The sequence below is a fragment of the Sinohyriopsis cumingii genome, chromosome 2 (genome assembly GCF_028554795.1).
Source record: "Sinohyriopsis cumingii isolate HCF-2022 chromosome 2, ASM2855479v2, whole genome shotgun sequence".
In the NCBI taxonomy this organism is placed as follows: Eukaryota; Metazoa; Mollusca; class Bivalvia; order Unionida; family Unionidae; genus Sinohyriopsis; species Sinohyriopsis cumingii.
In genome coordinates this window covers 91796501-91812264 of record NC_142962.1, presented here as the reverse complement: position 1 = coordinate 91812264, position 15764 = coordinate 91796501, and the positions used below count along the sequence as shown (strand labels likewise).

Genomic DNA, 15764 nt, shown 5'->3' with positions numbered 1-15764 from the left:
TCTCATAGCAAGTTGAAAATTACTCAAACTCTTCCTTTCCAGCAAAGAGTGGGAAGCAAGGACCAAGCAGTTTTTGATGCTCTCCTTTACAGACTGCTTACATCTCACCTCATCCTTGTGGGTTCAAGTTTCTACTTGGTCAGTGTGGGTATGTGAGACAGCATGCCAATAGCTTCCAGTAGGTTTGTGGTTCTTTCTGAGGTCTTACCAGGTATTTCCAAAACCAAATATACTTGCCACCATATATCATATTCTGATAAACAGCATTAAATGCATAAAACGTAACCAAACTATCTTTTTATTTTCTTTCATCAAAATTTTTCTTTTTGAATTTTTCAATCTCCTTAGATTTCTCTACAAAAATCATGTGTGCCATCTGTTTTCTTCCTTTCCACCTTTTTAACCTAAGCTTATTTTGAAAAGATGTTTATCACTTTAAAAAATGTATTTGTATTCATCATTGCATTTATCGTATTACTGCAGGTCATGTATGTCTGCATGCCACTGGTCATTCACCTGGCTAACTTGAACCCTTTTGGTGGGAAATTTTGTCTTGCTTGCTGGTGCAATATGGTGGTAGAATGGTCAGTTAACCATTCTTCTAAGTCAGTTTATTTTATTTTATTTTTGTCCACTTTCAAATGTTTCCACAATTGATTAATATTTGCGTAAAGAACTGGACTTTCAGTATCACAGTAAAGTTGTCTTAAATGCTGTTCTTTGTCATTGTATAAAAATCTCAGAAGAATACTTTATCATTAATAAATTGTCTTTAGGTGTTATCAACAAGCCAAAGACAATGTCTGTCTAAAGCATGTTTTTTTGTTTTGCATCATTTTCTTAATCTTTTTCAACTTATGAATGATTTCAGATTTACGATTTCTATGATTGATTCTAAAATTACTGTCACCATGTATTGTTTGAACTCTGAATTTGGTCTCTAAAAATTCTGTATCTATTTTTGTTGAATTATTGTATAATGATTAAGCAAAATTGATGAAAGCAACAAGGTGTACTGTAAATATAGTTTAAAACAAAGTTATTTATTCAATCAAATTTTAAATTCCTTCCTCATACCTTAATGTTTTAATCGTCTTTTTATAAGGTTTGTGATACTTATGTCCAGATTATTAACATGAAATGTCAAAGCAATGTGGTATTGATATTTTATATTCTTGTATATGTTATTTTGTAACACATTTAGGTTTGACAACACTTTAATCCTATCAAAATTTAAATACACATTTTCTCTTGATACCGACAGTGTTGCTTCAATGCAAAACTTATGAAATGTTTATATCATCTCTTTGAAAACTTGAATTTAGTATAATGTAGCTTTGTGTCATTATTTATGTTGTGTACCAAGAAATATAAAATTATTGTGATGCTTTGCACAGTCAGTGATATTTGCTAATTGCCTTTATGGACTTAATGGCCTATTAACTTTACCGATTTTCATACCCCATTTAGTACTAATCTAGTGAGTTTTAATTTTTGATCTTTACTGTCAAATTATGTCTTTACAAGATTCTGTACTATTCACAATGTAGCAATTGATGTATGAAATGTAAGAGACGGTTCTACAAAAGATACGGTATTGTGTCTAACCTGAACACCTTTGGCTAAAGCAATTGCACCAGACCCCCGAATCTGATTCCAACTCAAGTCCAAACTCTCCAAGATGTCGTTGCCACCTGTTTGTTTAAAGCAAAGCAATTATATTTAAATATAGAACAAGTGCTGGTGCTGCATGATGTCCTTCTCAACTTTTAATTAAGAAGGAAGCAATTATTCAGACCAAACAATTTTATATTGTACATGTACTTCATAAAGTCTGAGATTGTAAATGTAACTCCATATGTCTTAAAATAATTTTTATGCCATGAAGTGACACACTAAATCAAGGTAAATCTGTATGTTCGGATAGTAATTCATTCATCTATTAACTGAAATTCATTAACACATTTAGTGTAGATGCATGTGTTCATAGTCTGTTCCACGGTTACGTCTTCAAAACAAACTTTCACAGACTTACGATGTGGATTTTAAAATTTCTGAATATTCTGTTATAACTTTTTGTTTTTCAAGACCTGCCAAAAACTTAATCCAGATTGATAGTCAAAATGTAGTTGTATAAAATCATCTGCAGCTGAAAGTGCATCATGCCAGACATATGCAAACCTAACACCTGTAAATGACAGTGACATAAAAATGTAGTTGAAAGAAGAACAATTCTACTAGTGTATAGGAAATTCTTACAGTACTCTGACTGATATAAAGAATGACCTGGACAAAGTTTACAGATGCAATGCTCTGTCATATGTGTATGTGGTTTCATCATATGGAACAATTTTATGTGATTTTATTGATTTAAAAACAGTAGTGAATCCATGGAAGATGACCCACATTCTGGAAGATCATTTTCAATGATTGGTGAACACAGAAGTGGCTCTTCTGAAGGGACAGTTGATGATGATACTTGATACACAGTGTAAGATATTTATATGATATTTGATACACAGTGTAAGATATGTATACGATACTTGATACACAGTGTAAATATGATACTTGATACACAGTGTAAGATATTTATATGATACTTGATACACAGTGTAAGATATTTATATGATACTTGATACACAGTGTGAGATATTTATATGATACTTGATACACAGTGTAAGATATTTATATGATACTTGATACACAGTGTGAGATATTTATATGATACTTGATACACAGTGTGAGATATTTATATGATACTTGATACACATTGTAAGATATTTATATGAAACTTGATACACAATGTGAGATATTTATATGATACTTGATACAGTGTAAGATATTTCTATCATACTTGATACACAGTGTAAGATATTTATATGATACTTGATACACAGTGTAAGATATTTATATCATACTTGATACACAGTGTAAGATATTTATATCATCATGGGCATTAATTCGTAGCTAGTTTTAATATAATAAAGAATCATTTGAAGCTCATATAGGTTTGTGCAAGATGAGTCCAGCATTTGATGGCTGATCAAATTTCAGACTTGGATATAAATTGCCAAACAGCTACTTTCCCAATAAGAAAAGAGTGACAGATATGCTTGAATGATACCGTCACAGGTTATGAAACATGGATTTATTTTTCTGAACCCAACTAAAACAAAGTCTGGATAAGAGAAAACAAGCAGATACTATAAATCACTAGACTTAGTCAAACTGTTGAGAGAGTTTAATATGCATTACATTTCAGTGCCGAAGTCCCGGTCATCTGAGTACCTGTACCTGACTTGGACACTCTCGTTAGACGTTTTTATGCTTCTCAAGTGTTCCACAAAGTTATGGAAATCTACCTAGTCCGAGTTTGCTCTGAGCCATCCCACACCATTTTTTGATATTTTGACATTTATTTTGGGGTGTGTGGTCAGAGCCAAATAGCCTATCGAAAAGTTGGAATTTGCCAAACAGCATGGTAGCAGTATAGGGTAGCAAGCAATGCAAATGGCAAGTACCAGGTCAAATTTCATCAACACTGATTTTTTTTCTCATCTGTCAGCAGATAAAATGTATAAATACTATTACTATCAATTCATTCAGGCATGGCTTGATGTAACATTGTTTAAGTTTGACAGGCCCACTAGTAAGCAGCTACCCCATACTACCACTGTGCAGCAGCCAATTACAACTCTTCGGTTGGCAATAGCCTGACTCTGACCCCACAACCAAATATAAATGTCAAAATATCTAAAAGAAAATGGAGTGGAAAGGGTTAGAGGAAACTTGGACTAAATACTACCGAACCAGCCCTCCATGCCACTTTACACAAGGTATCCATCTATTCCTTGACAACCAGTGAATAAATGTGCCATTGTGACAGATATCCTGAAGAAATTCAGTATCCAAAACTTTGTCACATCCTCCATACAGACCTAATTTAGCTGCAAGTAAGTTTTTATTCAATCTCAATGTCAAATATTTGCTGAGGCCTTAGACAGGGGCATCAAAAGTGGTTAAAATTATACACTGGAAATGCTAGAAATGTATGTGCTTCCAGGAGGATTCCCCCTGTTGGTTCCCTCACCTAAGGTTCCATTCCACAGACTCCTTGCCTGCTTGTTTATACCCCCTGTCTCTCCCCCCATCTTCCACCACAATGATATTTCTGAAACCATTACTGTAGAGCTAGGTGATTTAAAATCCGCAAAGTGTGCAGTTGGCAGTGCAGTTTTCACATGTCTGAACAGCATACCAAACAGTTACTACAATATGTGCATTTAATGATTGCATTTTCAGATTGAGAAATTGTGCAGAGGTACCACGGATGAATATTCAGAACTTTTTAAATACCTCTAGTGTCATAGTCTAATTTTACAAGTAAAGTAAACTTTTGTTTTGTTCTGTGTTCAAGTGAGAGAATGAAACAGATGAAAACCAAATTTCTCATTGAAAATGTATTTGTGCTGTTTAATTTAAAAAATCAATTTTGTCATGCTTAACACATATTCAACCTCCTAATTCAACGTCACAATGTCATGAACAATCAGAATAGTGTATTCACAGTAATAACATCACAATGTCATGTCAAATCAGATTAGTGTATTCACAGTAATAACGTCACAATGTCATGTCAAATCAGATTAGTGTATTCACAGTAATAACGTCACAATGTCATGTCAAATCAGATTAGTGTATTCACAGTAATAACATCACAATGTCATGTCAAATCAGATTAGTGTATTCACAGTAATAACATCACAATGTCATGTCAAATCAGATTAGTGTATTCACAGTAATAACATCACAATGTCATGTCAAATCAGATTAGTGTATTCACAGTAATAACATCACAATGTCATGTCAAATCAGATTAGTGTATTCACAGTAATAACGTCACAATGTCATATGAAATCAGATTAGTGTATTCACAGTAATAACATCACAATGTCATGTCAAATCAGATTAGTGTATTCACAGTAATAACGTCACAATGTCATATTAAATCATAATAGTGTATTCACAGTAATAACATCACAATGTCATGTCAAATCAGATTAGTGTATTCACAGTAATAACGTCACAATGTCATGTCAAATCAGATTAGTGTATTCACAGTAATAACGTCACAATGTCATATTAAATCATAATAGTGTATTCACAGTAATAACATCACAGTGTCATGTCAAATCAGATTAGTGTATTCACAGTAATAACGTCACAATGTCATGTCAAATCAGATTAGTGTATTCACAGTAATAACGTCACAATGTCATATTAAATCATAATAGTGTATTCACAGTAATAACATCACAATGTCATGTCAAATCAGATTAGTGTATTTCATGAATCAGTATTACAATGTCATGTACAATCAGAACAGTGTTATTCTCAGAATCAACGTCACACTGTCATGTAGAAACTGAATCTGTAGTGTAGCAACTGCCCAAGCATTGAGCTCCTCACCCACCACCATGAGAGAGGTGGGGGGCACACTTAATGGGGACAAAAAAATTCCCATGAAACGGCATTTTTCATTGAGAGTGGGACCCCTGAATTAACTTTTTGCAGGGTGTCCAGTTTTTTGCTATGCCACTGATCTAAATACTGTATTCAGAATTTTGGCATCGCAATGTCATGCCAAATCAGAATGGTTTATTTACAGAATTTTGGCATCGCAATGTCATACTAAATCAGAACGGTTTATTTACAGAATTTTGGCATTGCAATGTCATGCCAAATCAGAATGGTTTATTTACAGAATTTTGGCATCGCAATATCAAGCCAAATCAGAATGGTTTATTTACAGACTTTTGTCATCACAATGTCATACCAAATCAGAATGGTTTATTTACAGAATTTTGGCATCGCAATGTCATGCCAAATCAGAATGGTTTATTTACAGAATTTTGGCATCGCAATGTCATACCAAATCAGAATGGTTTATTTACAGAATTTTGGCATCGCAATGTCATGCCAAATCAGAATGGTTTATTTACAGAATTTTGGCATCGCAATGTCATGCCAAATCAGAATGGTTTATTTACAGAATTTTGGCATCACAGTGTCATTCCAAATCAGAATGGTTTATTTACAGAATTTTGGCATCACAGTGTCATGCCAAATCAGAATGGTTTATTTACAGAATTTTGGCATCACAGTGTCATTCCAAATCAGAATGGTTTATTTACAGAATTTTGGCATCACAGTGTCATGCCAAATCAGAATGGTTTATTTACAGAATTTTGGCATCACAGTGTCATGCCAAATCAGAATGGTTTATTTACAGAATCAGAAACATGGACATTCATTCAACTTGTAATTTATCAGTAAGTAGAAACATGAAACTTTTTATGAAACTTACATATGGAATTTACGGAATATGTGAAAATGTAATGATGCTATAATATTCACAGCATTGTTCTTGCAATTGATACAAACCTATGGCAGGTCCGAGAATTTCGCCTGCCTCTATGCCAAACAAGTTTCGGCTAAGATTTAATTCCCGTAGATATTTGGCATTCTGCAATTGAAACAAATACATGTAATAATGGGGAAATAGGGAAGCAAATACAGTAACAATTTACATAAAATAACCGAATTCACTGGGAAGCAAATACAGTAACAATTTACATAAAATAAATGAATTCACTGGCTATTCTTTATCTTAGTCCAATAAATTTCCGTTAAGATAAATTGTTTCTATTTTGTAAACATGCAGTAAGTTTGAATCTCTAGATTTTATTGGTGCATGCAATATCCATCAATTCCACAATTATATATTGTTGTTATTTTTTATGTTGCTGCTATTATTATTATTATTATCATTAGTGTCATCATCATCATCATTATTATTATTTTTATTATTAGTATCATCATTAATATTATTATTATCATTATTATTATTATTATTATTATTAAAATATTATCATCACAAGCAGCAAAGGCTCTCTATGATCTGAATGCCAGTTTAAATTGTTTTGAAAATTGTCTACAAACCCTTGATTCTAAATATTTAACACTAATAAAGCATCTATTTTGAAATTATGGGTCGAAAGCTTAAGGGTTTTACAAAGTAAATGACAAAGAGACTGTATATACTTTATTTTGTATATATGTTATTAATATTAAACACACACACACACACACACAAATATTTTTTATCTCCAATGAATTAGGTAGGATGCCAATGCAAGTAGTAAGAAATAATATATGTTTGTACTGTGTCGTTGATTTCCAAAACCAAAGTTATAATAATCTGCAGTCGACATGGGGTGAACATTGTTAATGTTTGGTTATCTATTAAGAATGTTTGATAAGTCAAGTTAAAAATTTGTAGTTTTTTTTACACGGAATGGGAAAAGTTTGGGTAAATCATGGGTTAGTTAAATAATAATAATGTAAAGATATTATTCAACAATAACTTTGTGGAGATCTAAATTCAATGAGTAAACTAAGTTTTTGAAATAAAATTATAAACAACCTCAGTTGTCAATATTATATAGATTGTTTGAATTCTTCTTACAATATTTGCTTACTACAGTATGTATGGTCAGAAATGTAAATATCTCTGTACTGCTTAATATTGGTTGTTGTTGTTGTTATGGGTTTAATGCCATTTTTCAGCACAAGAGAGGCTATACATGGCGGCCAGTATTAATGGTGGAGGAAGAAGTCGGGGAAAACCCCAGAAAGAACTACCAACCCATGAGAAGCTACCGGCAAGCTTTCTCACATATCCACATTAACCGAGCCCGAGACTCGAACCCACACAGACAGAGGTGAGATGGCAGTGATCCATGACGGAAAGCGCTTTAGACAACTTGGCCACTCGGCACCCCCTCATGAATATTGGCAGATTATAAGATATTCCCAATGTTGATAGACTTCGCCCTATTTGTGCTGATAGTCCTATGTTACATGTTTAGGCTCAAATAAACAGCAACACAAGAAAGAGTGAAAACAACAAATTCTGAAAATTTTAACAAATAATTTATTTCCTGGAAGAATACTGTAAAAATTAACAAATAAAAACTTACGGTTTTAAGAATTAAGAATCAAATCCAAATATAATCCAAGAATAATCCACAAACAAAATTTCAGAAGTCCTAATAATGAAATGTTCTAATGAATTCAAGTTCGAGTCCCAGTGAAGAATCCAAGATGGAAGGCGATGACAGATTCTGTATCCTTTATGGCGTTGGAATGTCTACAGTTCTGTGTTATTCACAAACAGTAATCCAGTGTTGGAAATCCAATAAGTTTTTAAGAAATGTCTTTGTTCAAGAATTCTGCATAAATATTTCCAAAAAAAGAGAAATAATCCTTTAGAATCCAAATAATTCGAATAAGCATTAAAATGTGGTTCCCAAAATGATACAACAAAAGAAATACTTTAACGTCCCAGTGTTTAGAAGCTCGACTGAGATTATTTCTCTCAAACAATGTTTATAGTGTAATTTGCGAGGCGCTGTATGGATGCCTGTATGAGGGTCACATGATCATGTTTAATCACGTACTCAAAACATGGCGCTGATGAAAACAAATCATTTTTCTAGTAAGAATAAAATAAAAAGAAAGTTGTTTACCTCACTAAAAACTATTTACAAGTCAAGGGTCACGTATCCAACAAAGCCTCGATCTCAGCCTTATTATTTCCACAATAAAATAAAAAATTTTAAAAACCTGTTCACGTGATTGTTGCTAATTTTGAAATAAGGTCGGGAACTAGGTCAGCTTTATATGTTTATAGTTGAATCAGTCAAGGTCAAACTATTTTATGAAAAAGTTTCCAAACCACATAAACAAAACTGTATTAGCATGTACAATAAAAATGAACTTTTAAAGATGACAAACAAACAATAAAATTAAAATAAATATAAATTCAATCAGATATACATGACAATAGTGAATTAGAAATGTTTCCTATGTTAATTACACTCTGCCCTATTTGTGCGGATAGTAGATTATAAAATATTGCCAATGTTGATACAACGTGCCCTATTTCTGCAGATGGTAGATTATAAAATATTCCCAATGTTGATATGCAGTGCCCTATTTATACAGTGCCCTATTTGTGTAGATAGTAGATTATAAATATTTCTAATGTTGATACATTGTGCCCTATTTGTGTAGATACAGAAGAAATGTCCCATATATAATAATTTGAGAAATACCTTCAAATATTTACTGTAATGGAAATTACATTAAGTTCTATTAATTTAATCAGAGAATTAGTATAAAAAATGTTTTCTCACTTAAATTTCTTCATTATCAAGTAAAGTCCTTAAAAGTTAGACAGTGATTGTGATAGCATTTATATTGTTATGTTTTATTACTTTATCATATTTCCATACATGTATGTAATTTGGGCATGTGGCTTATGTTACAAAATTATATATATATATATATATATACATACATACATACATACATATATATATATATATATATATATATATATATATATATATATATATATATATATATATATATATATATATATATATATTGCTGTTGTTATTGTTAATCATCGTCACAGTCATCATCAAAAGAGTCAATCTTAAAATTAATCATTCTGACAATTTAGAAGCAGTACATACCTCCATCACCAGAGCAAATGTTGATGCATCCTTGTCTGTGAAATCGTTTCCTGAAACAGGCGTATATAATCAAAGATTTTTTTTTTCTTCTTTCTTTAAATGGTCCATATAGGTTTTAAGTTACGTTGATATTGTTATTATTATATAGAAATGACATAGCCCGATAATCTATCCAAAAGGTGGAATAATTTCTTATGAAAAAGTAATTACAACTGATTTATTTTCCATACAAATGGTGTCATTAAGTAATACATTAAAGGGTTCATTGACATAACATCGATTACAGAGCAACATAATTTTCAAATAATTGCAAAGAAACATAATTTTCAAACAAATACACTGAATTACAATCAACAACGGCAACAATGATATAAAAAAATGACTGCAGTCTAAATATACACATTTATATCCTGGCACATAGTTATCGAATCTAAGAAATCCATCGAACAAAAAGCATAAAAGAAGACAGCTTTAAAGACTTTAATGGCACTGCTAGAAAAAAATGATCTACCTGAAATATCCAACTTTCTTAAAGTTGCGTTGACTCCCAACATTCGACATAAGCTCTGTGCACCAATGGATCCCAGTTTATTGTCAGCTAAATTCTGAAATTGTAAAAAAAAAGTATCTTGGTTTTACATTCACTCATTGCCGGATATCTAAGTATTGTTTTATCTTGACTCAACTTGTCTATTTTTTTATCAGAGTATTCTGTTGCAACATGCTTAACATTTTATTTAGAATAAAAGAATATGGGTGCTAATTTATATATTGTCACAGCAAAGAATGGTATGCATTCATGTAATGTTCTATGAAGCAGAAATAACTACTTTTACCTGCTTAAGGTCATAGAGACAATTATTTTTCTGTATCCATAGAGATACTAACTATTAAGTTAAGATATATTTCATCTGAATGCCAATAATCATACCACTGACTCCCTTGCTTGGTGAAACTTCAACCCGCCCAAGCAAACATTATTTACTGGATTATGGTTATTACCAAACTGGACAACTTACACTGAATGTGTGGATTAAAACCCAGACTGTGGATTGTCAGTGGCTGATACTATAAATAGGAATAGGGGGTGACTAGAATACCCCAGCAGATGGGATGGAACGCCTCCACATCCAATCAGTCATCATCTTCCCTAAGTTTATATTCTATCGGAAGTGAAGGTAACCTCTGCGGGAATCCAATCAAACAAATCCAAAACACCATTAAGAGCCCAATGAGTCTATAAGAGAGTGCATCAGTACTCTTGTCCTGCTCTTCTACACATACATTTATCAGTAGAATTGAGATTTCGAACAAAAGGAGAAAACTGGAAAAACCAGTTACAGAATGCCCAGAAGCAGTGTTCGCTACTACCTTCCCAATCAATTCCACTTTATAAAGAAGCGAAGCGTCTGCTACTACCTTTTCCATCAATTCTGCTTTATAAAAAAACGATAAAAAGTCTTTCCAAATTTATTACATTTTATTTTTAAAAAATGGTGGGTGACTATCTCCAAGAGTTTGGGCTGAAAGAGAAAAATTACTAGAGAATTTGAAATCAAACTACGCCCGAGATTCACAAATTGTCTCGAATTCTTCCGTGCTTGGAACAATATTCTTGAGAAGCCTCAAAGAAACTAACCAGAAAAAAACATTCGCAAACAAAGTATTACATTGCGAGACCATTAATTGCAGTTTCTGCAGAAAAAAATGGATCAATCTAAAATCTTTAGAAGTACATTTACGAACCTCAGATATAAATAAAAAACTAAAAAGACATTGTACGACACGTAATTTCATCCAGTTACTCACCTGCACTAAATGTGGCCATTAATACGTAGGAGAGAATAAATGGGAATTCCAAGTAAGAATAAAAGAACATTTGAGGGATATCTGTAATCATAAGATTCCCCAGTGTTTAAGCTTTTACATTATCTGACCATAACAGAGATTGTGTTAAATATCAGATAATGGAAATTATTAAATCTGACCAGGAGCTCATGTGTAGCACTTTCAATAGAAAAGATAGAGAACATTAGGGGCAATATACCAATTATATACTCTACAGCCGGTAGGAATTAACATACCTGTTTAAATGAGACTTTAGCCATTTTTAACTTCGTTTGACACTAATTTGACTAATATAACAAGATGCAATTTCCAGGAAGGACGCTCTCCACTCTCTACTTACAAGGTCTGAAATGTAATCATTTTCTTCCAACATCCTGGCCATGGCTACACATCCCTCCCCTTGCATCCAATTACCCTGTAGATTAAGTTTCTCCAGTGTGATGTTGTCCTATCACAAAGAGAACAATGACATGAACATACAAGTTTTGACATACTCAACCTTTACCGAAGCACAGTATATACTTATGTACAGGTCCGATTTAAATGCAAAAAGCTAAAACCCAGATCGCAGTTGCAGAATGAACCGGCATATCTGGTTATATAAAGTTAGTTAAGAGTAATCAATATGACATCTAACGTAGATCTGTCGGCACATTACATATCCCCGGTTGTCCCCCCCCCCCCCCCCGTCCGTCCTGATTGCAGGTATGCATTTTGGATGTTATTGTTGGATTATTCTGTTGAATTGATCATTTTGGGTTTCAGAACAAAATAAAATATTAGTCCAGTTTCATATATCACTATTTTGACATGCTGCAGTGATGTGGGGGCACAACTGAGCAACATTGTTTATAGTTCCATTTGTCTTTTTCGATTAGCATCATGTGTTTCTATATCAAACAAAAACATAATAGAAAACTAACACTATACAACCCTAGGACACTCTGCAAATACTTGATCCCAGATAAATGACTTACCCTAAGAACAAGGGCGATGGCTTTCGCGGCGACAGGTCCAAGTCCGTGCCATCTCATGGTGATCTCCGAGTCAGTAATATGACGGAGGAAGTAGGAGATGGGGACGACCCCTAGGGATTGGCAGTACTTCTCGTAATCACTACGTCCACTGGGGTCATGCTCTGGCAGGCTGTCTGTAATTCGTAAGATATTCATCCATTGAGGATAGTAAAAGAGATAATGCTCTGACCTTAATAGTAGACGAGCATTTGGGAAATGTATGCACACTTCAAATAATCGATACACTTATAAGTAAGCATTTACCAGTAAGATCCAGTTATACATACACTCTTTAAATAAAATCCCTCAAATTTTCGCGGGAATAAAAGTAAAGAGAAAGAAAGATAAATATTGGGTGGACAATTTTTGTGCAAACATTTCGCATCAAAATACCGAGACCTTCGCACGCAGCGGATGGGGAACATTTAGGAACATTTGAAGTCTTGTGTATCTACGTTAGAGAAACGAACTCAACCCAAAGGACGAATTAGTAAATAATCTTCATGATATTTTAAAAGACATATGCTCTTTATATAAAGGTGCAATTTTCGATAGACTAAACCGAATGTAAACACTGAAACTGGTAAGCGGCCCTGTTTTTAAACTGGGTGACGTTATTCCATTAGAAATTGTAACAGCACTATGCATCTACCACATATGTTCGTCAGTATGGGACTCCACCATCCCAAAAACACCTCTAAAAAGAGCGTGAAACAACTGAAATGTTTCCTTGAGTTAATATTCTTTACAATCAAATCGTTAAAGTTTCAGAGCCTATGCGAAGTTTCCATGCCTATGCGAAGTTATCATGCCTATGGGACCAATGCTCTGTCCATGATGAATTAGAAACAAATGCCCTCAAGTTTCCATGAAAACAACAAAAGCAAAACAATATTAAACATCATGAAGGAATAATAATTCATCACGTTAGAATGCAATACATTTTAAAAGGCAGTAGTATAAATAATAACTAAAATATTGTAATAAATATGGAGTATGCGCATTTGGTTATAGCGCCCCGTTTATAGGAATTCATTGATTTGTATGATTACTTGTGTAATTATTGGAATTCAGCGCAATTGAAATATTCCTAGCTCGAAATAATCAGCCAATTATTAGGAGCAAACGTCACGAAGTGAAGTGTTAGTGAGTTTCCATGATGCCATGGATCACTAGTAGTGAATTCCGGCCAAAACCGAATGAAAGTCCCTGTCGTAGATAGTCCATACTAAAATCTAGTGGTGTACATTGGTGGTGTGACTGCAAGGGCAGTATTTACGGTAGGAAACCGGTAAATTACACAAAGGAGTAAATTAGAATGGACTTGGCAGATACCGTTTATGTCGCCATGCGGGCAAATATGGCGCAGTTATATTGGCGAAATGTGCCTGGAATGCATACATTGACTGGCCTAAGGTGGCGGAGTTAAAATAGTTCCCTGTGTTAGGGGATACTCATATTTTCTAAGGCGTGAACGGTTGGTGGTACGGAAACATGATGAAGATAAAACATGCAGATGTGCGGTTGATAGATATTTGGCAGGTTGTTTTATATGTGGTCTTGCATTAATTAGAGTAAAATTTAGGTCTAGAATGGACACGTCGGGCTTTCTAATTTACAACCGAAGTTGTATGGAAGTCTTTGGAAAGTCGGGGTACACTTATGACTTCTAACGAGAATCGTGCCAGGGTTTGACAACCGCTCGGTCAAGTAAATACCCGTGTGCGTGTAACAATATAACAATACTGTTAAGTGCCCCTACTTTCTCTAATTATCTTAGATGTAAACCCCCCACATTTGTCTTTCTGTGTAACAGCTGCCAAACGAGAGGTCGCGGGTTCGTATTTTTCGTATTTTTTATGTTCAAACTTTCATTATAATTTGTTTATTTTTTTATTTAAAAAAAATTCAACTGTTTCTTTATTCCTGTCATAGGATGGGCAATTAAGCAAGTCCTATATATAAACACCCACATTAGTCTGTGTATCACAACTGCCAAACAAGAGGTCGCAGTTTCAAAACTCGCGGAGGCGTTCCAAATATTTTAAACTTATTTTTCTATTTTTATGTTCAAATTTCTTTTAAGCTCGCTCATCACAGTTTTCTAAAACTTTTTTTTTTATTCTCGCCCTATGATGGCAATTAACTCCGTATGTACATATTTGGTCTGGGGTTGAATTAGTAGGTCGGTAATGTATCCTGACTATTTTACCCTGGCATAAATAATACATAATTCTTATTATTATTAGTATATTATTATTAGTAGTATTAGTAGTACTATGATTATTATTATTATCATTATTCATTAACCAAAGGTAACTTAATGGATTATAATCTTGCTGAAACCAGATATTTTATTTGTAGTCGCGAAATGTATTTACATGTTAATCTTGTAGCAGTTTTAATTTGACTACATTTATTTAAAGTAGGTTTCTGTTGATCCAGAAATAGACACCGCTGTCGGGCTGTTCTGCACATATAAGGTTTCCGTCACCAGAATTCGCGCAAAACGCATACCGTATTCGACCGATTGATGAAAATAAAATACTGTAATGCTTACCATCTGAATAGGGGCAATTGTCACCAGAACATTCTGTCCAAAATAATACTAATTTTGGGTACACGGGATACTACCCATGCGTTTTCATGACTCGCAATATGTCGGCCTATTCTGCACATGGCTTTGAAAAGATGTAATGTTAATAATGCGTTGGGTTATATAAATGAAATACATTATTTGGGAGAGTCCGCCTCAGATGCGAGAAGTCGTGGGTTTGAACCCCGGCCTAGCCATATCAAAGACTTCTAAAAACGGTAATAACAGCTGCCTCACTTCGCGCTCAGTATTATAAAGTTAGTGTTAGGACTGGTCGGCCTGGTGTCAGGATAATATGTCTGGATGGAACATCATCTACATGTCTGCGGCATGATGCCCCAGTGCTAGACATCACTATAAACTGCCACACTGCAGTCATCGTAGCGATATGACTGAAAAATTGTTACAGCTACGTTTAAAATCCAAATCACACACACACACACACACACACACACACACACATTACTTTGGACTCTTTCTGTCAGCATTTGAGCCGAGGACCTAGGTCAGGTTTAAAGATGGTTTAAAAAAATTAAACGTAACATTGTCACTAAATAGCAAACTAAACCGATCTTGTAAAAAAAAGGTAGTAAAAATTCAAAATTTTATGAAAAATAAGCTATTTTGCTGAAAATAAACAATAATGAATAGGATGTAAAGCATTTACACAGTCTCGTTTATGGGAAAATTAACTAAAGA

General features: G+C 33.7%; 1 protein-coding gene across 2 annotated transcripts in view; it reads right to left on the bottom strand.

Moving 5' to 3' along the window:
* LOC149805367 (uncharacterized) overlaps window positions 1–15764 on the bottom strand; it is a 66546-nt gene that overhangs the window by 20577 nt on the left and 30205 nt on the right. For both annotated transcript variants that reach the window (XM_089949758.1, XM_089949764.1), the window contains 6 exons: window positions 12431–12603; window positions 11794–11901; window positions 10117–10210; window positions 9606–9655; window positions 6445–6526; window positions 1609–1694 (listed from right to left, as the gene is read on the bottom strand). In XM_089949758.1, coding sequence (XP_089805884.1) covers window positions 1609–1694; window positions 6445–6526; window positions 9606–9655; window positions 10117–10210; window positions 11794–11901; window positions 12431–12603 — 593 coding nt within the window. The remainder of the gene's footprint in view (window positions 1–1608; window positions 1695–6444; window positions 6527–9605; window positions 9656–10116; window positions 10211–11793; window positions 11902–12430; window positions 12604–15764) is intronic.